Below are 27,703 nucleotides of genomic sequence, written 5' to 3' on the forward strand. Positions count from 1 at the left end.
TCATAGCCGGTTAGTCGCGAGGCTACGTGGCGCGTCCCCGGGTGGTGGATAGGGGGCTAATCGCGGACCAAACGCGACATTGTGCTTGCCCAGAGACGCGGGTGGATTCAATGGATGGACTCCCTGTTTCTGCTGAGCCAGGACTGGCTCATGGTATCCTTGTATCCCGCACGTCGGTCCGACCAAAAGCCTGCAATCAAATGATTGGGAGGTGCAAGGGAGGCGGTTTGGAGTCGCCTCCAAACCGCCTCCCTTGCACCTCCCAGTCATTTGATTGCAGGCGTTCCACATTTATGAAATAAGTTCCACATGTCCACTCCGGGAGACCCAAAAACTCGTGGGACTATAGTCTTGCAACCTGCCCATGGGTTTTAAATTTTTTTTGCATGTCACAATAATAGAAAAGAGTCCCCTCTTTTCACACACTTCAAAATTGGCACCTAAATGCAAGCCAGGAGTCCCAGAATTTTATGCAATCTACAGCAAAGTCAATGATGCCTCCCCTAAGTAGACAAGCCCATCGGCTAGAACGTATTTCTGCTGAGATAAGAGGGAAAGGAGGGAACTTAGGGTAGTCAGTGTCATGTAAAAAGAGAGATAGGCTACCGAATAACTGGAATGATCCATGCCGAGGCAGTTACAGACTAACATGGATGAAAATTAACTCTAAGAAGGTGATCGCTGAGAACGAGAATGCCTAGACAGATTGTTTCTGTCATGCATGGTTTCACAATGACTCACTTTCTGACAAAAAAACATGAATTTGTACCGAAAAAGCTTGTAGAATCGCCTCACACATCTAAGAATATTTATTAATTTCCATTTCATAGTGAACAAACATGAAAATTGGAAAGTATTGCAACAGGATGCGAGGGATGACACAAAATAAAACGAATGCCTTTGCTTGCCGATCTTTGTCAGCAGAGAGGCGACCAGGAAGAGTTACTGCCTCCCAAAGGAACACTACAACCAGCTAGGATAAATTCTACGGCTTCATGTAGATTTATTTGAAATTTGTTAACAATTTCTCTCGGAAAAATCCTGTGATCTATGTATTGATGAAATCATTACGAGATATGCACGTACGGACTGTACAGCCGTGAACGAGAAACGTGGTCGACGCAAAATCACACACAAAGTGACAGCTCGACAACTGAGATCCTAGACAGAGAGACGGCCATCTTTTTACAATTGAATTTTCCAGCGAAATAGATAGTGAGAAAAAAAATGAGATCTTATCCGTAGCGACGGGTAATGAGACGATGGCACGTGAGAATGTGTGGTAAAGCTCGCTGTGATTGGGAATGATTAGAGAATAGGAGAAAAAAAAACAGAAGTAGGATATGATGAGAATCGACGATAGACACGAAAAATTTGACGAAAAAAAGGGGGCCGGAGTGGACCCGGTCACCATAGTGTGCACTTTTTCTTGGGATTCATTGGCGAACCTACTGGACACGAGAATGCAGACGCGAATTCGGGCGAGTTCTGCAGCGAACCAGTGACCCTAAAAGTAGAAATCCAGACGTTTCGCAGTGATTTTGCGATGAAGTAGCAAATAATAATAATGAGATAGAAGTAGTACATCAAATTAACGATTAAAACGAAAAAAAATACAACCATTTTTCCACACTATCTACAAACAACCATTTTTCCACGCCATCTGCAATCTTTTAGGACTGAGGAGAGTCCAGAAATCCTATCGGTTGTTAAAATGTTCGGTTCAGTTCTATTCCGAAATGAAGTCAGATCTTTGCATTTCTATTAGCCGAGCCAGTGACCATCTGTCCTTTCTGGCTGTATTCATTCAGTACATGTGCACCTTTTTCTAATTTATTCTAATTTATCTGGATATTTTTTCTCCGAGATTTCTGTTTTCAATTTCTGCGTAAATTCTAGTTGACTTCTTCTTAGTTTAAACGACTTGTGGATGTATGAGGGGATTCCATGTTTTTTAAAAAATTTCCATCAGAATTAACCACTCTCTAATATCTCCTTCGAGGATTTCAGCGGTTAGAGGAGGGGATATTCCCAGAGATCCCACATATTCTGCACCGTCGACAAAAAGTAGCGTTGGTGAGAGCTTCAAAACTCTCGATATATCTACAGTACGTGTCCGATTTAAAGATCAGGATGCAAAATATAAATCCATTTTGGTTTGAATCCGTTGCTTAAAATAGCTATGTTAAGTGATTTGGACCAGAATTAGCGGGATTTTCTTAAAATTGGTTTTTTTGGGGGGTTAGAAAGAAAACTGTTCTACCAGACGACTCAACTTTGTTACAGAAAACTTGTCTATTATTTTTTATAAGAATATTCTGATGAGTTCTTCTTCTGGAAAACTAGTTCTAAAGCCTATTTTGCTTTATTTATTTATTTATTTGTCATTTATTCTTTATTTTGTTTGTTATTCTTGCTTTTAATCAGTAGATCTAGCAGATCATTTTCATCCAAACAAGAGGCACACTCGTAATCCATCATTTCCGAGGGATATGATTGTAATCAGAGGGAATGTAAAAAGCTCACCTCATTTTTTCCACCATGTGTACACCTCTTTGCTGTTTACTCTTCAAAGCACACCAACTTTGCGCATAACCAACAAAGAAGAGCTGATCACGATTCAAGCCCAGTCCGGCCAGCTTCCAGAACGATTGCTCACCGTATTCCTGCCATGCCTGAATATGAGGGTACTGTTTTGGTACGTTCCGGTTCGAAAAAAGATCAATAAATCAAAATGAGCAGCACTATGAGTTTTTCTTTTGAAAAAAAAATAGAAAAGAATCATTATGCTCGAATATTTCTTTCTTACCTTTAGTGCTACTTCTAGACCAACATTGTCAGCGATATTCTCGTAGAGCGAATTCCGAGCTTCACTCTCCTAGAAAATTCGGATTATTTTGTGGATGCTGCCCTAGGTTTAATGCAGAAATTTTTTTTTGGAAGTAAATTGGGACTGTGTTCAGTTCAAGGAGTACTTTATGGTTACGGAATATTTATTCAAACATGGGTTTAAAATAATTTAGTTAAAATAATAATGGAATAATTTATATTAAAATAACAAAATAATAAAATAATAAAATAACAACGTCACAAAAACACTCCATGACGTCTTGAGGACGTTAAAGATATCTTCACATCGTCATTAGAATGTTGTAGAAGACTCAGACACCACTACTTCACCACGTCTCCAGGATCGCGGTTCCACACCTCTTACATGTAAGCAAGTGGTCCTATGACGATCACTGCACGTTGCGTTGCGTTGATATATCGCTATCTGCGGTATCTAAGCAATCCGTGAATTCTCTTCCACTTCGAGCATTCGCTGTCAACAATGTTTCCAGAAAAAACTATGTGGTGGAAGGAAGAAAATCCAAACGACCAGCTCTATCAGATGTTGCGCAATTATTATTCCTTACCTAAGAGGATTAGTAGATGGTATTATCACTAATAAACTTTTGTATAAATATGACTGAATATAAAAAACAAGTAGTAAAAATAGTAAAAGTATAGAAAGTAAAAAAGTAAAAGAAAAAGAAAGTAAAAATATCTAATACAAATAATTCATAGTACTAAGTATAATTAACCAAATATAAAAAATATAGATTTAACTTCACTAGGAGTAGAGTTGCATAAGTGTTTGTATTGTTTATAATTTGTATAAATAATTGTAGGGACTGATTTTTGGAAATGGCGGCTTCACCACACTCGAACTCCAGAAATTTTAAATTTTCAATTTTCAGAGGTAGCGAAAAAGGGAAATCCCCCATAGAACGGGAATCCCTCCTGCTTCGTTGAACATTGGTAGAACTTGATTTCTCGTCAATTTCTCCACACTTGCACGACTCCTAATAGCATCTAATTAGGCGCGACAGTGGAGGGAAATGACGTGAGGCCCTCTCCACACTTCAATGTCTCAGACACAGCGCTGCCAATTCCAGGACTCGTATGGATGGCGAATAAACAATCTTAATGAGGACGACCAGATATGGAATTAAGTTGAATGAGGACCGCGAGACTCGTCAAAGATGTGGTGTACTCGTAGCGAAGTTCAAGGAACACTCACGTCATCGGATCCTGTGAGACGCGCGTATTGTTCGATGTAACAACGCTCGCGTTCGTTGAATTTCCTTCTGGATTCACTCGACCACCAATTCTGGCCGAGATTTCCGGTTGGGCCGTGGAGTTTACCTGGAAGTTCATAGCATTCATAAAAGAATTATGGTCTAACCTGGTAAATCAAACCAATGATTTTTTTCTCAAATAGAAAGAGGGCTACTCAATCGAGTACTTCAGAATATTATCTGTTTTCCGGATTAATATAAGAATTTCCACTAACAGTTGTCTCTATGTAGCAAAATAAATACCTTCCACCCTCGCCCACCTGCAAAACTCCTTACTCTTAACTGTTGACAGAAATGAAGGAGAGCGATGTGCGCAAAGATTCCCTACGTTTTTTTGATTCCGGAACGAACAATTTCACATGGAAACTACTAAGCCTTGAGGCAATAAATTTCCGAGCAATCAGCCGTCTGGTGAGAGCAACAACAACGCAAAAACGAGGGATCAGTTTCCAAAAACATCTGGAGAGGCCATTATTTAAGAAATAATAATTGAGTTAATAATCATTGAAAAGGAAAGCACCTTGTTCATCGAACGCATGCGTGATCTCGTGGCCGATGATCGATCCGACTGAAGCGTAGCTCATCACACTACAAACAGTGAAAGTAAGTGACCGAGTTATTATTTGGCAGTATCGGTACCGTAAAAAAAATTTACTCGAGCAGTTCAATGTCGGCAATGGGAGCTCGGACGACGTCGAATGGTATTTGTACTAAGTTTCGTTCATAATTGTGGATTGGTGTGGAGGAGAGTGCAGGTTTTGAGTCGACCCAATCCCTGAATAGGAGATGAACTTTGCTAAGTTTGTTTTTATAACCATTTGTCCCATTTGGAAAGCAATCAATGGCGTGAAATTTAATTTTAAATGAGTACGGTAAGTCGTAGGCTCATAACGTATGCATTTAGAGCTGAAGGGAAGTCTAAGAGATAACGAAAGTTGAATTTTCTTCGAATTTTGAGTCAATCACTTAGAGGAAGATTTCTGCTGCACAGATCGTATACAAATTTGATCCATTTAATTTTTTTCTCAAGATTTTGTTACATTGTTCAGTTTTGTAATAGTATGCCTACGGGGTTTTCAGATGGAACTTTTTATTCGCCCCACATTTCGGATTTTTCGCCATCGTCAGAGCTCTAAAAAGAGGACGATTGGAACAATACTACGTTTATTGTTGTTTATTCTTCCAATCATCCTCTATTTAGGATTTCTGAAGTCGGCGAAAAAGTCGAAATATCGGGGAAATGAAGAGTTTCATCTAAAAACCTCCTGGCCAAACTAGTACAGAACATAGACAGAATATAAGTTTTTCCATAATTGAACACGCGCGCCATTCTTTGTTGAAAAATAGCTCTTAGGTTTTTCTCGGAGCCTATTTTTGCCGGATACTCAACAGTTTTTAAGTGCTTCCTTCAATCACGACTAAGTCGAAAATGTGTGTTCATCCTTCCTTCGAATCGAAAACGATTTCAAGACGAGAGAACGTTCGAACAACAGTGTTTAGTAATTTTTTGGAGTCAGGGTGTTACCGCCATGCAAACCATATGTAGGTTCCGCTCCGACCTTGAGCTCACAATTGGACTGAACTAGGCCTCATCTTTACCATAAGTTAACAATAACCCCTGGATCGTAGGCACCCTGGTGTTCGTGTAATCCCACATTTTCAGCCGTGTTTCTCTATTATTCATCCGCCGGTCAGTGTTCTGTTATCCGAAATGGCATTGAGAGCGAGAGCGAGAGCTGTGCGCATCAAATCCGCTGGATAACACTTCCGCATTGTTGACGTATGCTAAGACTATTGCTCTCTGTTCGATTTACAGATTCACAGCTCGTACTGCTAATCCTCTGGATTAACCGGATGGCGTCAGCAGCGAATTAGCAAAAATCCCGATCTTCAAACAATTTATAATCGTTTTTCGTAGTGGATTAATAGATCCGGAAAGGAATGAAGTTCCGATGTCCGGAAAAAATCCTTTTGTTGAATTTACTATTTAGAATTTAGTACCTTAAGCAGCAAGTTCCTTTCTAGAAAAAAAATGCCATGGACGGAACCATGGATCTGCAGCACTAATACCGTACCCATTATCTGCATGAACATATTTGTATGGATGAAATGGACACCATTTACTAGGTAGTCCGATAAAAAACCTACGAGCTTGAGCTTAAATGTCCCGAGGGGATTATCCCGGCAGAAAAAAAGCATCCGCTAAAATGAATTATACATCAAAATGTCCGCATGGATGAACTTTTCGAGTAATCGCGACATTTTGTTTAATCCGAAACATTTATATTCCTACTCCATGACATCTGAAAAGAAAAAAAGAACATTTATTTCCATCACAACGCATTAGCGTGATTAAATGAAGGCGATGTTGCTTTCTTGATTTGAAAAATCAAAAGTGAGAATAATTTTCGAATGGTGACGATATTCAGTTTATACGATAACTTTATGTTGTTACTAAGTAATACCCTATAAACATAATATCAAACTTAAAAGTAATGATAAATTTAATAACTAATACTTGAAAAATCCGTACATATGCGCTCATTTTGTTAAGCCGCTCATTTTTAAAGCGTATAATCGAATTATTTTTTGAATGTGAGCGTAAAAAGAATTTTTCCATTCTCTTTCCAATACATCTAAGAAACTCATACTGTATATACACGACCCCTTACCTACACTGACACTGATAAATATGATTGAAGCTATCATATGTGTTGGACCGAATCCCTTACTTCAAAAAAAGATGTGGAAGCTAAGATGCTTGCATAGCTGTGGAAAATTTGACGATTTTTTCCAGAAGTGAAGCAAAATCGACGTCAAAATCACGTTTAAAGTTAAATTCTCGGCTGTTCACAATACTAAAACAATTAATTCAAATTAAAAATGACGAGGAAATCGGACTCTCGAGAGAATTTTAGCAATTTCCCCTTCATGGTTAAAGTTATAAAAACCCCCATCGTGTACAGTGTTCAGATGATTGTAGGAATAGGATTATGTATTGAACTTCTCTGCAATTTTTTAAACTTTAATTTCAGGTGTTTTCTGATGTCATGGAATTACGAATATTTATCGTCGCTGATAATAGGCATTATCGAATAAATTCCAGGACCTTTTACTCGACTCTTATTTTAATCTCCTACATTTTTCAGCTTCCTGGGTAGAAACGAGATGTGTAGAAGGTTTTTTTTCAAAGTAAAAGTAGGTTGTTTCACGCCGTAAGTAAGAAAAAATATTTTTTGACTTCATTGGAGTCGCTCAGTGTCCTAACTGTCTGTACCAAGTTGATATAAAAAAGTAAATGGTTGAACATCACTAACAAAAAAATACGAAAAGGAATAATAAGTGCCTGAGGGCACGATCTTATTTTACTTGTTCAACTTATTGCTGACTGCCGAATTTTCACGAAAAAAGGCCATTATTAAAAACGATTTTTCACATTTTTTTCCAATTTTACACTACCCCACTACGTACGATAATCCATTCTATTCCTCACTCTTTCTTCTTGTTCATAAAACACGGGAAAGCCGAAGTACTTTTTTTTTTAATCAAATGAAGAGAGATCCAGAGGAGTCTTTCCTTCTCCACGAGGAAGTGTGAAAAAAATGGAAAAATACAAAACAAATAGCATATACTGTAGCTCACGTAGTACCGTAACTTTAAGTAACAGCTGCGTTACCATATTCGATAGTACTCCTACAGTTTCCTAGGATAAGATTAAGCAACTTAATCTCTTCTTGATACTACCCTGTGTATTTGCCGTTTTTTTTTCCGAGACAGAAAATAGTCGGCATACCTTGGATTGACTGGCTTCCGCAGTCTTCTTATTTTTTCCCTATAAACAGCCCCAGCTCCGAACACCATCGACCAGAATAATTCTGTGGATATCTGGAAAATGATGCTTTCAGGATGTTTTCAAAGTGATTAATTTCGATGAAAACAAACTCGATCGCCTTCGTTCTCCATCGCCAACTGATTATCCATCTTGTCCGGATAGCTGATTAAAACTGACATGTTGGAAAGCTGAAAAGGGGAGTGATGGTGATGTTAAAATAGATTTTTTTCCGAATAACCTTTTGCATTGCCATCGGAGCAGTCACGTTGTCGAGAATGGTGCTTGTCTGGAGCATTTCCTTATATTCATTGATAATATTTAAAGCTATTTGCTTAACCATTTCTTTGCTCTGAAATAAAAGTTTTTTTGTTTACAAAAACATACAAAAAACTCCACTCACCTCTCTTGCTTTTTTCTCTCCGTCAATTTTTCTGAGCACCGATGGCAGCGACAAAGGGAAGATTCCTGAGGCTCGCATTATACAGAATTCCTTTCGGAGGTGAGGTGGCCCGGAATAAATCTCGACAACACTCTAAAAATAGCGGGATGAATTGGGAATTTCCAGATTTTTCCCCAAAAATTTATGAGAATAGGTAATTGAGAAGATGGCAAGGATACATAAAATGAAATATTTCTAAAAATATTCTCCGAACTCCTCAATTTTCAGCCCATTCATTTTACCCACTACTCTCACAGCCCAGGCATATCCCAGATTAATCTTTCCCACCCACCCACAGAAATCCTTCGCGACACTTCGGCTTCACGTAGGCCAAATGAAAGAAGAGGGTCTTCCATTTGATGTAATTCCTTATGACCGCTCGACCTCCTTCCGTTTCCAGATATTCGAGAAGTATTTGCGAAAGTTTGATCAGCCAATCACGACCTGTTTTTAGAGCGATTTTCTCGTCAGGACGCAGTTCTTCTCCAGTTAACGACGATAGGAATAATGTCCAATCCAACTAAAAAGGAAAAAAAACGCTTGTGGTCGCCTTCAGATAAATATAAGCAAACGAAGGAAAGAAAAAAGCAACAAAGAAAGAAGAGAAAAAAAAATAGGAGACTAACCGCTGGAGCTAGTATTTGCAGTTCAGCAATAGAGATCACCTCATAGCGCTCTTTTTTATGTTTGTAAAACTAAAACGTCAATATTTGTGAAAATCGGTGAGAAGACGTAAAAAAAATTCCCACCCTACTACCGCTGACTGTAATCCTCCATTCTAATTCGATCATCCTAGCGATCATTGCTCGAAGTGCTGGAGAAGTCCGTTCGAAGCCTAGAAGAACGGCCATCTCTTCGCCGGTCTCCTGGAGCAGTGAAGTAGCCTGAAATAAGGGGTACCACCATAAACGGGGAGCTTTGAGCTGGGATAATCTTGAATCTGAATTTCGGCTCAATTCTAGGACAGCTTCCTACCTGAGGCCCTTCCTTGTTCAGGATCATTTCTGCGGTTACAGCAACATCGTACTGGTATACGCTCGGATTGAGCAGTAAAGGGAGCTGTTCGTAAATCTGAATCCACAAATTCCACCTTTCCAGTTGAGTGACACTTACAGAGATTTGTGAGGTCCTACCGTAATCAAATGCGTCTTAGAATCGAAGTAGTTGACTTCAACTCCTGCCCAGAAGAGAGGAAAAACGGAATAATTGAAAGCTTGTAGCACGGAGAGCTCAAGTGGCACCGGTCGTACCTCCTGCTCGAGTTCTCGCATCCAACCACCGAGTTCCTGGAAAGTTGGCTCCCATGGGAAGGAAAATTAGAGGCGAAATCATGAATGTAAAAATATCACTAGCAAAGGGATTGGTAATGAACAGGATTTTCTTTTTCTTTTACTTCGCAAACGCTGTGAATTACAATAAAGTTAGTGCTTTGATTCGATGTTGTTTATATGGAGACTTCCGGAACAACTGTTCACCTTTACGCTGCAGTATCCAACATTTTCATTTCTATGGCAAAAATCAGGTAGAATTCTCTCCTAATGGGGCTATAGAGGGGCCAAGTCAACGGTAAACAATCGGTGAAATCGTATACATTTCTTAAGTGTTTACGCTGCTGATCAATAGCTGAGGTAACAGCGATCTTTTTAAGACTTAAATGGAAGATTTTATCGATCCGGACGATTGCTACGGTATTCGTTGGTGTTTTTGATGAATGAGTTGCACTTTCGGTGCTCTTGTGCAAGGCAGCAAGGCAGACACAGGGGTTCGGCACCACATGGTGGATTAGCATGGGGTACCGGCAGAAGACCAGTACTTCTCTTGACTCTAAGATGCCGTGCTCCAGAAATTGATGATCTATCTCATTATTTACGAACCACATCGATTCAGATGCATCATATCACCCAAAATTTGTATGTAGGCGAGGTGACTAATGCGCTGAGTACAAAAAAAAAGAGGCCAAGGAAAACAATGCAGAACAAACCTCGACAAATCGCAGCCAGGTGTTGAGTCCAATCGTCCGCAGTTTGTCCATATCAGTACATTGTCGGAACAGTTCAACCGCAGCTCGTTCTCCTCGATTCAATGGAATCGTTGAATCACCGTCTATCACTGAAAATCTCCTTTTCGTTAGGATCGGGGTTCCCGAATGCATGAGGTTTTACTACGTAGGCTATTTCATTTAAGGATTAAGGTGATTTAGTTGGAAAGTTGACCTTTAGCCGTGGAGCAGGTCAACCGAACCATTAAAACTGCATGGATTTTCTGAACTGTCGACGGTTGAAGTGACAAAAAGTGGACCCACAGAGTCTAAATCCACCCTTCCAAAAAGGGCACATTTTATTTGAGTGGTTCGGGTGAGCATGGAGCTTAAATATGCGGTTAGCGCTGATTCAATGTTTAGGATAACGTGTCTATCACAGAAAATCCCTTTTTCGTTAGGATAGGATACTGTCTGGATTTGTATTGTACTTTGTAAGTGCGAGATCTCGTCTCTTTCGGTTAGGAATGTTCACAGTATTGTGACTACAAATAATTGTAGCCGCGTTATTCCCTACAGATCCACTCGAATGTCCACACATTCCTACAATTTCTTCTGAACGCGAGAAAGTACCCAGAATTTAAAATCTACTCTTCCCTATTTCGTTACCGTACCACCTACGCTAGTGTGTTCTAGAAGGTGCTCTAGGATAAGGGCGAATATTGACGAACCTTTAAGAATCGCATGAACTATCTTGTCATGCGCCTTCATATTCGTCTCATACAGCACATTCCATGACGGATAATTGAGATTTACAGAATTATTGATCCATTGGCCACAAGCGTAATCGTAGAAATCGATGCATGGATCAACGGATCGATCCATTTTAGAGAGGAGACGAGCTGCGGTGAGTACACATTGCTCGGTGGTACAATCTGAAACATAACCCTTTTACATGACGTTCACGAATCCAGGCGATTATTTTCTGGGGATTTTTTTTCGTGTTCGCCTCCTCCTCAGCTGCAGAAAAAAAGAAGAAAGTACCTTCTGCCGTTGTGGCGCCGAAAATTGGACATGCAATAGCTAATCTCAGGAGAACCACGGAATTTAGCAGCGACAGCGCGAGCATTGAATGGGGGCGTTGCTCTGCGCATCACACCGTATGTGCTGTTCCCGTGCGTTATGACATTCGAAAGAAGAATGCACTCGCAATAACACCAATGATAGTAGAAGAACTTTTTTCGAACATGAACTTTCCAGATGTTTCCCAGAGCGCGATCCAGAAAACGAACAATCTCTACACCAAATGATCAAAGTGCGTCCCAATGCGGTTTTTCTTTCCATTACGAGGAGTGGGCGAAAGAAATTCCTCATAATTATCCAGAATTTCCTACGTGGTTAATTTTGCGGCAAATATTAATACATTACCATTCCCACACATTTCCTCACAAAATCACAAGAAAAAGCAAATAATGTGAGAAAACTGACAAAAATAGAACCTTTTTCGAAAAAAAAGCTATTACATCATTCTCCTCAAGATAAATCTTTTTCGTTTGGTTCCGTAATAGAATTATCCACAAAAAATATTTTTCGGAATCCAGGGAAAAATACACAACCCATGGAATAGAACTTAAAACAGCTTTTCAGGTCACGCATCAGAATTTGTCAATCAAAGAAGCATGATGGGGACTCATTCAAAAATGGCTGCACTGATTTTTCCCGTTTTTTTTTTGAAGACTCCTTTAAGAGAGGTAACATTAGTTCTCTCAGTTTTGTTTCAAATTTTGGATATATTTGTTTACATATTTGTTTCATACCTTATTTATAATCATTTACTATTATTAATTATTATATTGTCTTACTATTATTTATTTATTTCATTTATTTTTATTTATTTTTTTTACGTTTTATTTCTATTACTTTTTACATCTAATTTCTTATCCTATTTTTTAATCGATTAATTTATTTTATTGTTTTTTTTATTATTTATCATTCAATTCTAAATCTAAGTTTATCCATGAAGAATATAAATATGATGGGAATTCAGTCATCTCTATTCGTTCAAAAGCTTCTGATGCATGTGTTGGAACCGAAAAAAAAAAAACTCATTCGATCATTCGAACATTTTTACATGATTTTGAAGAGAATTTTCACCGCAAATGACCATATTTCAACGGATCAGGAAATGTTTCAGCGTTTAGGTAACAAGATTTCCATTAAATCTTGTGTACTGTGAAGTATTTATATGTACATATTTACACAGATACCTGTGAAATAAATGTGTATTAATTGGTTGTATATTAGTATTATTAGTTATATATGTATGCATATTAGATCCTCTAAGATTTTTCTCTGGATTTCTTTTAAAATTATCTTTTTTTTTCAAAACACATTAGAGTCTAGAACAATTATCGCGTAGAGAGAAAGAGATCGTTGAATCTTACCATTTGTGTTATTTATTTCATTTATATTATGTTTATTTTATATGTTTATTACTATTCTTGAAATTAATTTAGACGAAGTTTGGCTCCTACGCCGCATGATTTATATTAGTATCAGCCTGTTGAAGTGGTGGCCGTAAAAAAAAGAGGATTAAAATGAATGACTTCAAATGACGTGCAAAACGTGGCGCATCAGCTTCTCACTGGAAAAATAAACAGAAATTTCCAGAGATTCCATACGGCTTTTCATCGAAAACGTTTCTTTTATATTTCTTCCAGAGGGTGTGAAAAGATTGAGACCCTCACGCATTCGTGTGGGTGGATGAATCGCTCGCCAGCCGCTGGAACACCAGAGGTTGGATTGGTTTCACAAAAAAAAAATTTGTGGCTCAAGCCACAATACGAGCACAAAAAATTAAGAGAAATTAATGGTTTCTGCTCGTGATGATGATATTGTTGTGGAAAGGTCAGCTAGAAGATAAACATTTCGATGATTACAAAATATATTAATAATAATAGTAAATTAAAAAATGCAAATGAACACATTATTTCAAAGCTGACTTCCAGATTTTCTCCTCTCTCAGTTGGTCTCATTTTCAAACAAGTTCCGAAAGAAATATTCGGTGTAAAAGCGCGTGGGAGTCCATCCCACGTTGTTTCCAGCAAATTTTCCCTGTTTATGGAGGCAATTAACCCCGCCTACAGATTCCCTATCGCATCTTCTTTCCCCATCACGCGCGAAATATTATGAACGCAGTATTTTCTGGGAATTTCCAACAATCCACAACAAATCCACTCACCAGAAAATCGCCAATAAACGAATAACAATGTAGGAATTAATAGTGCGACGACGAGGCCTGCTATAATAGCGGCGCGTAGATTGCGGTAATATGAGTGATGCTGCTGCGGTTGTTCCGCCGTCGTCGCCTCTTCCGTCTCTCGTGAAGCTTTGAGCAACGGGACGTCCGTTGCCTTCGCCACTTCGCCGTCCGCTCCATTCTGACACAAAAATAGAATCATTCCATTTGATATTTGATTGTGCCTAGAAAAACTAGGAAATTCTTGGTTTTTGTGCATCCATACTTCAAGAAGGAAGCATGGGAGCACTCTAGAATGAATTCTGGACTATTAGGCAATTCAAACGGACTAAAAATACCATAATGATAGCATACAAAGGAAATTTCCTTCATAGAAGGGATGTGTTTTAGTCACAAAGTCAATAATATGTGGATAATATAAATAAGAGGAATTTCTATCCATTTATTACTTGTCGAAAATAGATGTGGCTATGTAACTGTAACAATAAAAATTATCTACTTGATTAGAGAAAGAAGACGCAAATTTTAACTAATTTTAACTGCAACTGATTACTTTATTTAGAAAAAATCGAAGAAAATAGTTGTAAGCTCAGTGTTCACCCCGTAGAAGTACTCAGAAATGATTTTGGCTGCCAAATTTCGGAAATATATTTCATTTAAGTGCAAAAGTCTTTTAAAACAGCCTTATTTTGTTTTATTATACATTTTTTCGAGAAACAATTTATAAAAGAAGAAGTGATCGTTTAGAAATTAGTAGAAAAACATAGAAGAAGAGGATTTGAATACTTCCTGACAAAATGGGACATCTGTTAGTCTCGATTTGTCCCCACATATCATTTTAGAAGAAAATGCGAGAGAAAGAAAGGAATGCGAGACAGAATTCGTATCGGTTTCTGAATCATTCCCAAAATAAAAACAGGGATCGGAATGGTAAGATTAAATGATCAAATATTGAGATCAAAGTACACGTTCTTAGGCCAAATAGAATAAAATTACATAAAATCCATTTTTAAAAACAAGCAGCGAAAATAAAGCCATAGATATTAAATCGTCGAGAGATTTGATCAAGTCGGAGAAATCTGGAAAGAGCAGAGAGTTAGAGCTTATTGAATTCCTATGTACTTCCCCTCTGATCTTTTGATCCTAGCATGATCCTGATAATAATGATTTAGAGCTAAAGATTTGAGCAACGTTTGATTCCGGAAAGTCTACGCATTGAAGTTCTTCCCTTTCCTTTTAAATTTGTTACAATTCAAAATGATATTTTTACGGTATTTTGCCTTCGTTTCTTTTCGTGTGCGTGTAATTTCGCTCAATTACTTCTAATTCCATTATTTCAAAGCAATATTTCTTTTTTCATCTGGTATCCTTCTGAAAAAGGGATTTCCCAATTGGGAACTAGTAAATTTGATTCTTTTAGGAGGACAATTACTAATTTGATGAAAAAAAATGTTTTCAACAGCAAAAAAAGGGTGTTTTCCTCCAATCTCTAAAAGAATGGGAGAGTGTGTGGATATAGAAAGATTTCTGGACTCTTTATAAATGAAAGAGCTCAAAAATAAGACTAAGAGGACTCAATGCTTGGTAAGAAGGAAAAATGTTTGACAAAATTCTGGAGATCAAAGAGAAATCAAAAAAATTAAAGAATTAAGGGATACTACTTCTTGATGTACCGTCCCTATCTGTCGATTCTCTTCTTTTAAGACCTTGCAAGTGAAATTCAAAAGTTTTCGTGTACATTTGTACACGGAGCTCCTGGAATGATGATTCACAAGCGGGCCGGAACGTTTTAAGGATAGTTTTAGTTGTTAGGAGAGAAAAAGAGGTGTTAAACAAACCAGAGATTAAATAAAGAATTGGATCGATGTCACAATTTGTAGAAGAAGGACCGGGAAAACCATTCATGATACGAGAATTTTTAAATTTAGTGAAACGTTGAGAAAATCCGGCAATGAAGGTGAAATATTTGGAGAACTAGGGATAGTTTCGTACTTATTGTAGTGAAGATCCGCAAAATATTATTTTTATCTTCTTTTCAATCAATAAATTTCTTTTATTCACCAAATAAATTATTTTATAACTATAACACGATTCGCCATCCCCTTTCCCAAATAATTTCCTTCCCTTCTTCATCACGATGAAGTACATACGGCCTTGTAAGAAAAGACCGAGTTAGGAATTTCCTCATTCCACGCAAATATCTCGCTGAAAAATTTCCAGGAAACTTTATTTAAATAAATGGATACCTTAAACCAGGTGAATCCAATGAATTGCAACATGAGACCAGGAATTTTACGAGAAGTAGAGTTTTGTGTTGAATTCAGGCAGACGAATACAGCAGGTCGAATTTAATAAATTCACTTTGTGTCGAAATCACCCACGTGGTGACCTTGACGGGAATTTTTCCAATCGAGAACACGTGATTCGCGATCTGTCATGACGAATGGAATGATTTGCACGTTAATGAACAATAAAGTAGGCAAAGTTAGGATTTCAAAGAAATCCTGAATAGTTTTTTTTTGTACCTCGTGGAAAGAATCACTCAAATTTAACGCAAACGTCACGCGACACCACCATCATACGAAAAGTTTTCCGTGAACACGGAATGTGCGTGGAAAATACGAACGATGGAGAATTTTGCCGCATTCATGCGAATAATCGCATTCGAAACACAGCTAAGGAATGTGGGTGTTAACGAATTTGAAAGCAAAAGAAAAATCCGCAAGGGAGGGAATCTCTTCAGGCGTCGTATCGAAGGCGCCGTTATTCGATCATTCGTCATTTTTTCGAATGACGTGAACACAGACCGATTTTTTGAAAAAAAAAACTCTTCTCAACGCGAAGAAGATCCAGAAATCACGTGTGGATTTTCACATAACTTAACCCATTATGTCCAAAACTAATAGGTTTGAGCCTTATTTACAAAGGAAAACGTTCCATGTAGGGATAGGGAATGAAGTGCCAGGAATAACTCGGTGCTTCTTGGATGGATCAATGCGCTCGAGTTCCAATCGAAAACGTAGAAGTTTTTCCGAAAGATGAGCGGATTATTCATTTATTTACACTTTTAGAAGGGTTTTCTCGTTTTATGGAGTCGGTCAGCTTCCTCCGCATCCTTTAGCCAATTTTTTGACCTCAAGCGGATAAAAAGGGTGTCCTGAGAAGTTAATTCATTCAGACTACCGGTAGCAGAGTATTGGAAAGGGTAGCGAATTCAGAAAATGATCGCAGAAAAAAGTCTCTGCATTTTTTTTTTGCAGAAAGAAAAAAAGAAACTCGTCCTGGCCGCTCAAAATTTACGCGATCGGCAAAAAAAAAATGCTGCCGATCGCGTAACTTCTGAGCGGTCAGGACGAGTTTAAGCATTGCCGTGCTGGACGTATAACAACAGATGTACGACAGCTCCTTTTTATCCGGTGGCGGACTACGACAACGCCTTTTCGGCTTCCGGAATGGCTGCGCCGCTGTTCCGGAAGCGCTGAGTGTTGAGCGCAAACGGTGGATAAAATTACAGTGAGCGCGTTGCGGTCGTCCCGTTCAACACATGTATGTCCTTAGCAAATAAACTTAAGCTACAAATGTCTCGTTTATTAATTCGTTCGCAAAAAAAATCTTCCAATTTCTCACTGAATTTTGCTTATGGTAGAAGGGATTTGCACAGTTTATTTCTCTCCATTGACATGATCGCTTGCACAAATCCGTGAAAATCAACAAATCCACTGGCTCTTTCAAATCTCTTCAAGATCCACATTAAGATTTTGTTGGCGTCAATGGCCCGTTTAGATCTATTTCCAAGTGTACCACAACAATCCAGCGACAGTTTTTGAGACAACGAAGAGGATTCTGATGCTACGCTACAGTTCTCGTATGCTGTAGTAGGTATGCAGGTAACATGGAATTCCAGAGTCGCTGTCCCTTCGTGGACAAACAAACTGAGCTCCTCATTTTTGTTAGAGAACTTTTTTCGTGTTAGATTTTCCCCGGTAGTAGGTTTCGGGACACAACTTGCAAGTATCCAAGCGAAATTTGCAAATCGAGCCAATAGATCCGGGATTTATACACAGGGATCTAGAGCACCACAGTCATCGATTACCCAAACGGGGTAACTCTTTACACCATGGGGACGAATGAAACGAAAATCCTTGGAGTTTAATATTCACTGGGGTGAAGAATTGCCCTGTCAGATACTGATCCACTTTACGCTGTTTCACTTCCTCAGTACTGTGAGTGTAAAGAGTTGCTTCGTCAGATATACTGGAGCTTTTGTTGCTGTTACGGGTTTCTCCCTCTTGGATTTCTAGTAAGTGTTTCGTATTTTCCCTGTGGCATTTGAAAAACAACAAAAAAAACCAAAACAAACCTAACAAATCCTATCTACTAATGTAAATGGCTCAACATGAAAAATATCCTCGAATGTCAAATCACATATTTCCTAGTAATGAAATACGACGAAGGGAAGCAGTGAAATAAATGCACGATAAGACTAATCGGATGACGTACAATGACGGATTGAATCCGTGAGCTGCCTTAGATGCATTTATATGTCTTAAAAAAACAGATGAGCATTCCAAGAAAAACAGTACCGGGAAAATCTCTCAGTAGAATATTGTTCAAATGGATTGCAGGAAAACTTCAAGAAAAAGAATCCAGCACCATGTTCTTCGAAAAATGCACATTTTTCCTGGACCAGAGACGGGTTTTATGAGGGCGATGGCTGATTGGTAGTGGTGGTACAATTTTAATGAATGAATATGAATAAAATTGCATTGTAAATTTGTTTATACGTTCTGCTCCCCTGCCTTCCTCTATCGTGTGGAAAAATGGAAGAAAAATAGGAAGAGAAATGTTCAGAGATTCATGACTTAATGTAAAGAAATAAAAGAGATAGCACTGATGAGGAACTCTATCCTACTTTAGCGGATAAAATCACGGGAACATCGGCCACCTACGATATTTAACCGTAAATATTTATGATTTAGCAACTGGCTGTCATTAAAGATACTAAAGAAAGATAAACAAAGTGTGTGAATTACAGTAATGATTCGTAGTGATGAAGTAAAGTATCCTTTTACATGATAATGGCAAAACTATTGTCGTGGAAGGGAAAACAATTTCGCAGAAAAACGTCCGCTTTTCGCGGGAAGAGCATTGTCAGTTAGCATAGCTCCTCTGGTCGTTCTCCTCAGGAATGACCAAAAATTACAAAAATAAATTAATAGGTTATCCCTGAAAAGGACAGTCACAAGAATCCTTTGCAACTATGCAATACGAGACATCAAATTTCTGCCTTATGAGCAACATTTACGTTCTTTTTTCTAAAGAAAATCAAGTTTGCCACGATATGCATCACACAACAGAAATTTACCTCAGAATTTGTTAGTTCAGAGACGCTGCTGCAATCCTGAATCAGTGAATACATGCGAGCGATGCCGTCATTCGCAAAGAGCCGCAGCACGCGGATACCGAGCCGAGAGGCGGAGCGACGTGAACGCGGACGGGGCGAACAGCGGCCAGGTGCCTCATTTTCGACGAACATTCCCCATATGGAATGGTTATTCCCCAATTTACCGGAGAAATTCCACGAAGACCAGACGTCGTCTACGGTGTGGACGATTTTATTCGACAGACAGACAGCAGGTGCGACCTCAGACGAATTATTCAGCGATAGTTAAGGAGTGTTCGGTTCGTAGGTGTTTTTTGCTCTACTATCCGACAAAAAAATTTGGAAAAACAGCTGAAATGCCCACAATGCCCAAGATCGCTAATAACAATTTTTTCTGGATTAAGTTTTCTTCTTCTCCCAACTAGAATTTTTGTTATGGTAAAATTTTATTAGCTTTCTGGAGCTCCGACGTCCTCGTCATTATCAAAAGGCTAAAAAATGGCTCTCAATCTCTGACACTACGCTATTCCTGTCCTTTTGTCAGCTTTTGATGTTGTTCCAACAAAAAATGCAAAAAATGCTTCCCCTGGTCCTTTTGAGGACCAGAGGCTGGCCACGGAGAAGAGGTGCAAGTGAGTCACTGCATTGCTGAATCAGAATCTCCTCGAAGACTAATGGGGTCTACGTACTGTACAGCATGCTGAATGTTCCTCTTCTTATTATTCTGAGTACTGCTATTTTTAAGAACGGAATAAATCACAAACTATTCACTAATATCTTGAAACAACTTTTGACGCTCGGAGAAATTCAATTTTATCTTAAAAAATACATTATTAACAGTATATTTTTCTATAATTCCACAAATATCAAAGAAGTTAAAGATGAGGTAACTCTTGGAGGAAATATTGTTAATCATAAGTACGAATATAAATAACATTTACGACCATTTACGACCTGGCCTCCTCCCCTTACTGGTTTTTCCATATTTTCGTCTTTAATCGATGAAACAAGGACCATGCTCAAAATTAAAGCGACGGCAGGTAGTGCGCTTCCAATGACATCTCTAGTACAAAACTTTTATCACAAATTTTGCAATTTTCCTTATTTATTTGATCTGCCAATCTGTGAGATTTTTGTGGATGTTTCTACAGGTATAAATTTTCTTGTTAAGGCACAGATGTGAAAAGAATTTGGCAGAGGGGAGCGTACCATTTTTTCCACCAAAAAAGAAAGGATGAACTAGAGAAGAAACATCCTATCTTATTACAGAATGGCAATCTAAAAATCTGAAGGATTCAATTAAATATTCCAAGGATTGCTTCTAATACTATCCTAACAACTTCTTCAACGACGCATGATTATTTCTTTCCTTTTTCCTAAATTTCTGATAATTATCGTCTTCTCTGTGAAAATCCACTACAATTACACACAATCACTAAGTACGTGGTTGAAATACGAATTACTGCGTTGTCTCAGCATGAAAACATCGCCATGAGAAGCACACGTTATGCCTTTTCGAGAAGACATGCATAGAACTTCCTTCAGAGTAGGATCGCAGCGAGAAAACCTCGAGAATCGTTCGAGTATGAACCGTCGGAATATTTGAGAATCACCAATAGTCGCAAGGGACCCGAAATCATAGTGCACGGAACGTTGGAAGCGTTTCGGATGGTGATCAAGATTCCAGAAGAGAACAGAAGGAAAAGATCTCCGTGAGCGAGAACGAGCTCTCCTTCTACAACGATTTTTGTGGGGTTTCACCTACGGGGTTAGATGCGAGCGGGACAGTACTTACACTTTCGGAATAATTTCTATTACAGTATGGTAGCGTCATGACCACGTGATGATTAACGTGATTTTAACGGTTTTGTAATTCTCCAATCGATTCCTTACTTACTCTCCTACTGAATAGTATGTTATAGTATTTCGATGAGGCTATTTAGGAGGATACATTACAATTTTTTCATGACCTTCCAGGTTTTGAAAAAGACGACTACTCCGAAATGTTGGCCGAAGTAGAGTGCCGTCGTTAAGGCCCTCGGTTGCGTGCTCCACTTGCTTAAGGTTAAAAGAAAGGAATTAGCATTTTTATTTCAGAAAAAAAAAATTAATTTTGTCTCAAAAAATGTATTATTAACTGTGAACAGTTTCCTTTTTCCTCTTCATTCGTTCGTTATGTGAGCTCCTGGATTTGTAAAGTCTGAATAATACGTGCTGTCCGTGGTTCTGCGCCCACAAAACACAGATTGAGGAATTTGAGTAAGCGTACGATCCGCACTTGCACAACTACCCGGAGGAAACTCTACGATGCCAAGATTCAAAGAAGGTTGAATTTGGGACTATCCGAAGGAAGTTACACAAATATTACAAGAGGTATTTCCGTTCAGGACACCTCCGAAATCCATGACCGATGATTCAAATACTGGAAGAAGTTTGGAATGATGGTGGACAACTCGTTTCGCCACTCCGTACTACCGGATTATGCCGAGTGAAGGACAAGAGAATATTCAGTACAGGAGAGAGGTGTGATCTCGCAGGATCCTGGATAAGAGTAGATGAATTTTGCGTTGAATTCTTCCTGTAGATCCAGAAGAGTTGGGCACGGCTACGTGAAAAGGCGACACAACTCGGCGAAGCTGCGAGCAATCGCGTCGCAACAGGGAATAATAACAGTCTGACGCTTAATTGAGCGAATAATTAACTGATGCTAATTATAGATCGCAGGACTTTCAAACCCAATCACTACTTAGATTATGGGTGACATCTTAGCATAGGCCCTTAGGCGCAGTGAGTGTAGATCGTTGGTGCGTTTTTTACGTTTAAAAAAAGTAGCTGGAAAAAATTCGGGAGCTCATATTCACACACTGTTATTACCAAAAAAAAAGTAGTCATAATATGTTATCAGTAGATTTTATTTCACTTGTGGGAAAATTCTTTAAAAAATGTGGGAAATTTTTGATTAGAATGATATAACGTCGCAGTCCTGTTAAATATTACTATAAAATTGAATTATGCACAGGTGTTAGCGATTACGAAACGAAGATCGGCGAAAAATGACGATGTATTTGTAGACCAGTGGTAAAAAATTAGCAAGTTCAGAATATTAATGAAAAACGGTATCCTGGATACGTACCAATACCTGGATACCATATGCCTAAATTGTGACTGTGGTCCTGACCAGTATATTACAGTACTGCGACAACCAAAAGTTGCAATAGATACGTAGATCTGGATAGCAATTCAATTCAAATGTGATACTTTTAGCCGCTTTTCCGAAAATGTTTATCTTATTTCCTCAATTTTAAAAAATGACCGATGCCTGTATCGGATGTGCTCCCGTCGTTCCTCGATTTTCTCGAGCAAACGCCAGTAATACTTCTCTTTCTTCCATAATGGTTGTTCAGTGGGTTCTCATCTCGCGAGGGACCCAAAGAGCATCGTAATTTTCTTCAAAGGACATTGTTAGAAAAATCTGACTATCGGGTTTTCCGGCAATGGGTTCGATATCGTGTGGTATCCAGTCGCTCGTGGCTCCTGCTCAGCGATTGTCGTTGGAACGCACCCCATATTCGGTTTACCTAATTTTATTTCCCTTATTACCTATTTTTTCTGGCAAATTCAGCAGCGCCTCTGATCTCGGGTTGTTCACGTCAGGACTGACCTTCGAATCCCCTGCTTTACTTGCGTAAAGGAAGATATTCCTAGAAACAGCCCCACAATTGAGCGTTCTCTGGCACTGACCGCATTTCGCTCCTGCTTGCGAAACGTCCAGGTTTCCGAAAGCAAAGACGAACAAGTAACAAGGATATCATTTAAAAAATTCTGACAAAGGAACAGATGGACGAGCAACTGTCGTTGCAACAGAGCAGTGAAGCAGATCTGACTAGCAGTTGGTAATGCTCACTTCTGGATAACACAAAACCAATGGGAATTTACTCGAGAACGGTTCAGAAGGGAGTTTTTGAAAAAAAAAACAAAAAACAAAAAATACTGCGAAGATCCTACTTGGATCACCTTATTCAGGAAGTAGTAGTGTTCACTCATTTGAATTTCTTTACTTAACAGTGGATTTGACTTGATTTGTGCTCGGCTGCTTATTTCTAAGCAACTAAATTCGGAAAGTTTGTATAACAATTTTGGTACCACTAAGGTCGCTGACTTACGATGTTCTCGATTCATTTCATGAACGCATTTCAAAGGTCCAAAGTAGACAGCAGGAAGGTCTGTATGAAGCTTGCCTGTTTCTTATCCCTTGGAATTATCATTAATTTTATTATTAATTTCTCATCGATCACTTGGGAGTTGTGTAATTACAGTAGTATCAGAACCTTATCTGATGTCTATTTTAAGAAGAAAAAAACAACCGTGTCATTCGTAGGCCGACCTTTTTTTCTCTACCGTATTTGTTCATTATATCTGCTGTATAATATTTTTACAGCTTTTTGAAATATGCTATCATTTTCCTGGATCTGACTACTGTATTTTGTTGACAACGTGATTTGAAAGGCCTCACTTTCCGCCAATCAAGCAGAGTTTTTTTAGTCTCCAGGATTAGTCGTTTTCAGGAATGACCAGCACCTCCAGCCTCTTCTCTTCGCAAACGCTATGAGGTGAGCTCGGATCAGCACTTTTACGTTGGGAATGCTTAGATTTGTCCTTACTCTTCAAAAGTGTCGGAAAATGCGAGTAAAACTCGATAGGTATGACAGAGTTTCCGGAAAAAATCGAGATCAACTCAAGCCACTAAAACATCCCTAGGGAGCAGAACTGGGTGGAGATCGTTGACCCAGGGGGAGGGTTCACTTACAAAAGAGAAAAAAGTGAAGTAAATGAAAAAAGAACGTGGAGGAGGCTATTTGGAAATGTTGAGAAGACAGAGGTGCAATAATAGATACAGTGATACAGTGATATGGTAGAACTTACAGTTACGATAAATTAAGGCTAATTTTCAACGTTTCCAATCTATCGGACACTTCAAAACACCTACATATTCCTTGAAGACTTGTTAGAGTTCCGAAGACCAAAAGCGCCGAATTTTTCTCCACGACATTTTAAATCGAAGCAAATGACAGAAATAGAATAGAGTATAAAGTGGTGGAATGAAAAATTAGCGAGAAGCGACAAACCATGCTATTCGGAACGCGAATCGCTGCAGCATCGTCACATCGCGTCGATTCTACGAGGATCCGCGCTGAAAAACAACAAAAAGAAGTCCAACGAAACGGAAATTCTGATGGATTGCTGAGCAAAAACGACGCGATGTCCAAATATGACAAAACATTGGATCGAGAATGAGATGCGAGCAAGAATCTGATCTTCTCGTCGGCCACGATTTAAGACCTTTCCAACAGCACAACAACTCGAAAAACAAGAATGGCTCGGTTGTGGAACTCTTTTGGAATGTGGAGTTCTGGAATTTTTTTGAGAAGCGGCCAGAAAGCTGGGATGAGTCATATTAGTTTGTAATAACACGAATAGTGACAAACAACTTGCACTCCGGAAAAAAAACCATTTTCATCAATTTGAAGAACTCAGGACATTTTTATTTCTATTTGATTTTTTCACAAACAGCATTCAAATCTGGAGATGTTTTGTCCCATAATCGCTTCTGAATATTTTTCAGAGATACATCGAGTATGAGATATCACCTCAAAAAGCTGGTTCTTTTAAGCAACCAGGTGATATAATTTTCCTTGTGTAAGTACCAATATTAGAAAGCTTATAAACCACATTCGACTTTTTGCATACTCGGAAAAGAGCCATTTTCGAGGAAAGAAAAAACACGGAAATAGGCCGTAGGCAAAGCTCTCAATGGTGGATTTCCAAGAACGATAAATCACAAATGATTCGGACATTAGCACGTTCATTGTGAAAAAAAATAAATTTCTGCGTATTTTAGCACTTTGGGAATGAGGTCATCGTTTTGTCGTTCGGTGCGTTAAGTGCAAATAATTTAAAGCAACAATTCTAAATCGAAAATTTAACTGTCACACTAAAAATCTTATAAATTTTAAAGGAATGTGGATCGCTAGAGAAAATAAGACGATAAATAGTTGACGTCAATCGAAGGAAAAGTGATGCACCTCAATTCCCAGTCGACATAAATTAAACAAAGGAGTGGACGTAGATACATGTGAACATTTCATTTAGATTTTATTGCTGCCAAGGTTTTCGTAGTGGATTTTCATGGGATCCATAGAACTTTTATAGAGGTAAATTTTGCTATAGGGGGAAATTTGCCGAAATTTCGTCTTAATAATTCAGCATAAAGAGGGAAGGCGCTGCTGCTCCATAATAACAGCCTCAGCGACGATTTATACAAATTGACTGTGTTAGGATATGACTTGAGGATTTTTATTTCTCCTTAAAATAAGAGAAGTTTGTCCTTGACAACTACGAAGGTTAAAATTCGGGGGAAAAAAGAGTAGAATTAGTAAAAATAGGTTGAGCCAGGAATCCTAGACAGCTGTGACCTGCTTGAGCATCACGCTTTGCTTAGGCGCATTACGTAGGGCTCTTATGAATTTATAATGTTTGTTTGTTGATGCATCACGAGAGGATATGAGCAATTATGAGGCGGTTGTTGGAGTAAAATGCGTGGGAGGCTTCTCCTACATATTTGAAAGTAACTGAGAGCAAATAAAACTTGATATTACCGTCATCCATTAATCCTATGTAGTTTTTGGATGTAGGGAAATTATTCAGAAATTTGAGATCAGGCTAAAATAGATACGAGAATTTTTTGGGGCTCAGTGAAGGTAACTGTGTAAGAATAGGAAGAAGAAGCATTTTTAAGGAGCAGCGTTATGGACAAAATACTCTTCAGTCATTTAAACAAACACAGACGGTGTTTATGTCTTTTTTTACCAACAATTTTATTTTATTAACGAAATTTTTGAATAAAAAAGCAAAATAAAAATTAAGGTAGTTCTTTTGACACCACACAATTTTTTTACTGCATCACTACGCACCTTAATTAATGAGCAAGTAGCAAGTAAATGTATTAATTTACGAGTAAAAAGACAATTTTATCTCATTAATTAGGAAATTATAACTAGTCGGAAGGGGCGTTGTTTAATTCTAGAAAATACGAATAGATTAACAAGTCTGAAAGAACTGAAGGTTGTACTGTAATCGTACAGAGATGATTTATCGGATAAAGTTTGAGAAGGCAAAATTGGATAGTTTTTCTTATTTTGCCATCTTTCTCCCAGGTTTCAATTTTAAAATTTGAAAATTTTCCATAAACATAAAGGGAAGAGATGGCAAACTAAAAAAAGGGAGTGATTCTATTAAATTCCCGAGAGATTTTGTTACCGTACAATTGAAACGCCATTAGGGCAGACAACATTCTCATAAATATATTTTGCTCTATTCAAAAAAATTTGAATCCTTGCAAAAATGGCGTCCAAGTGGAGCAAACTTAGTACATAGTACTAGTATATTTAGATAGCAATTATGTAAACAAATAGATAGAGAGAAGAGAGCCAAAAACGGATGTATGAGCAGAAAAAACGGGAAGAAAACTGATACAAAAAGCATTGTATAGGATTGTTCGATGAATACATATTGGCAGGACTTTTTGTTTCATTCGAATAAATAGTTTCACAAATTATTTTTAAGCGCAGATACTTAATTGCTCATAAAATAGTTCTTTTCTGAGCTTATTCTTGCATCACCTGAGCTTTTTGAGATCATATCCGCTTTTACGAGATACAAAAATTTTTTGAATGATTAAAAATTGAGAAATTCAAGGACAGGACTAATCCAACTTCGTTTGGCAACGAAAACCAATGCGTTGTATCGCCGCTCGTCGCAACAATGCATCGTTAGCAAAATTCTTTCACTGGCTTTCCCGATATATCAAGAGAAAAGAGTTCATTAGAGAATGCGGACAATGATCGGACGGAGAAGAAAGAGGCCCGAGGTTTGTTCGAGAGAGAGGAGGATCAGAAAGGAGCAGGAGAAGACGGGTGGATAACTGGGAGGAATCCCCTGCAGCTCACCTACACACACACACTTCAGTGGTACGCAGTGATGCTGAGCGAAGCGACGCGTTGTCGTCTCCCAAGGGGACCCTCAATTGAGAGGCTGCAAATGGCCTTATTCGGACGAATAGGTTCTAATCTTTGACAAAAGTCCGTCATATTGACATATTGTCTCGGAAAAGACATGGAAACTAATGGTGAGAGGCACCGTGAATCTCCAGCACACTGAAGAATAACGTAAAAAAGGTCGGGTAAAAAAAGGTTATCTGACTACAGAGGAAAAATAGAGGTAGAAGAAACAAACAGCCCCATAGGAAGATTCACATCAGTAGGAAGAGGAAAAAACGAAAATATCTGTAACTTTAGCGCGAAAAGCTCTAGATTAAAGACGTAAAGTAACTGGATTGTGTTTGATCGTTCTCTGGGGAGAAAACACATCCTGAATTTCAGGAAAAAAATCGAGTGCAGGACGAGGAAAGTGCGTGAATGGTTATTCCTTCTTCATTTGAAAGAAAGGCGTTCTACGGGGTCCGAACATGGAGGCGCTTGTTTTCACGCCTTATCTGTAGTCGTAACTACATCTTCTGACTGTGTGTGGGTGTTGGTCATACTGTACGAAAAATGTGTACCCGACCAAACAATTCAACTTTGGACTTCCATCGTTTCAAAGGCGGAAGGATTGGATTCAAAAACTCATGTTTGA

At 38.5% G+C, this 27,703-nt stretch overlaps 2 protein-coding genes across 4 annotated transcripts; one reads left to right on the top strand and one right to left on the bottom strand.

Moving 5' to 3' along the window:
- Positions 1-24,775, bottom strand: RB195_016564 (uncharacterized protein; the record flags this gene model as incomplete). 3 transcript variants are annotated; one of them, XM_064183147.1, is made up of 21 exons in its annotated part: positions 1-190; positions 1,412-1,507; positions 2,527-2,675; positions 2,810-2,878; positions 4,064-4,188; positions 4,642-4,709; positions 4,777-4,896; positions 7,915-8,006; positions 8,064-8,141; positions 8,192-8,302; positions 8,354-8,485; positions 8,685-8,912; positions 9,019-9,087; positions 9,142-9,276; positions 9,368-9,463; positions 9,526-9,678; positions 10,374-10,501; positions 11,102-11,305; positions 13,612-13,810; positions 24,139-24,203; positions 24,718-24,775. In XM_064183147.1, the coding sequence occupies 21 exons, from the start codon at positions 24,773-24,775 to the stop codon at positions 1-3; spliced, it is 2,565 nt and encodes an 854-aa protein (XP_064039026.1). The 3 variants fall into 3 exon arrangements, with proteins under 3 accessions (XP_064039026.1, XP_064039027.1, XP_064039028.1); XM_064183146.1 differs by lacking the exons at positions 24,139-24,203; positions 24,718-24,775 and adding an exon at positions 15,876-15,908; XM_064183145.1 differs by lacking the exons at positions 1-190; positions 24,139-24,203; positions 24,718-24,775 and adding an exon at positions 15,876-15,908 and having other exon boundaries at positions 1,408-1,507.
- On the top strand, positions 19,178-27,703 carry RB195_016565 (uncharacterized protein; the record flags this gene model as incomplete). The annotated part of the gene is made up of 3 exons (XM_064183148.1): positions 19,178-19,266; positions 23,578-23,622; positions 27,451-27,703. 3 exons carry the CDS (start codon positions 19,178-19,180, stop codon positions 27,701-27,703), a joined length of 387 nt encoding a protein of 128 aa, XP_064039029.1.

The sequence above is a fragment of the Necator americanus genome, chromosome II (genome assembly GCF_031761385.1).
Source record: "Necator americanus strain Aroian chromosome II, whole genome shotgun sequence".
Taxonomy (NCBI): Eukaryota; Metazoa; Nematoda; class Chromadorea; order Rhabditida; family Ancylostomatidae; genus Necator; species Necator americanus.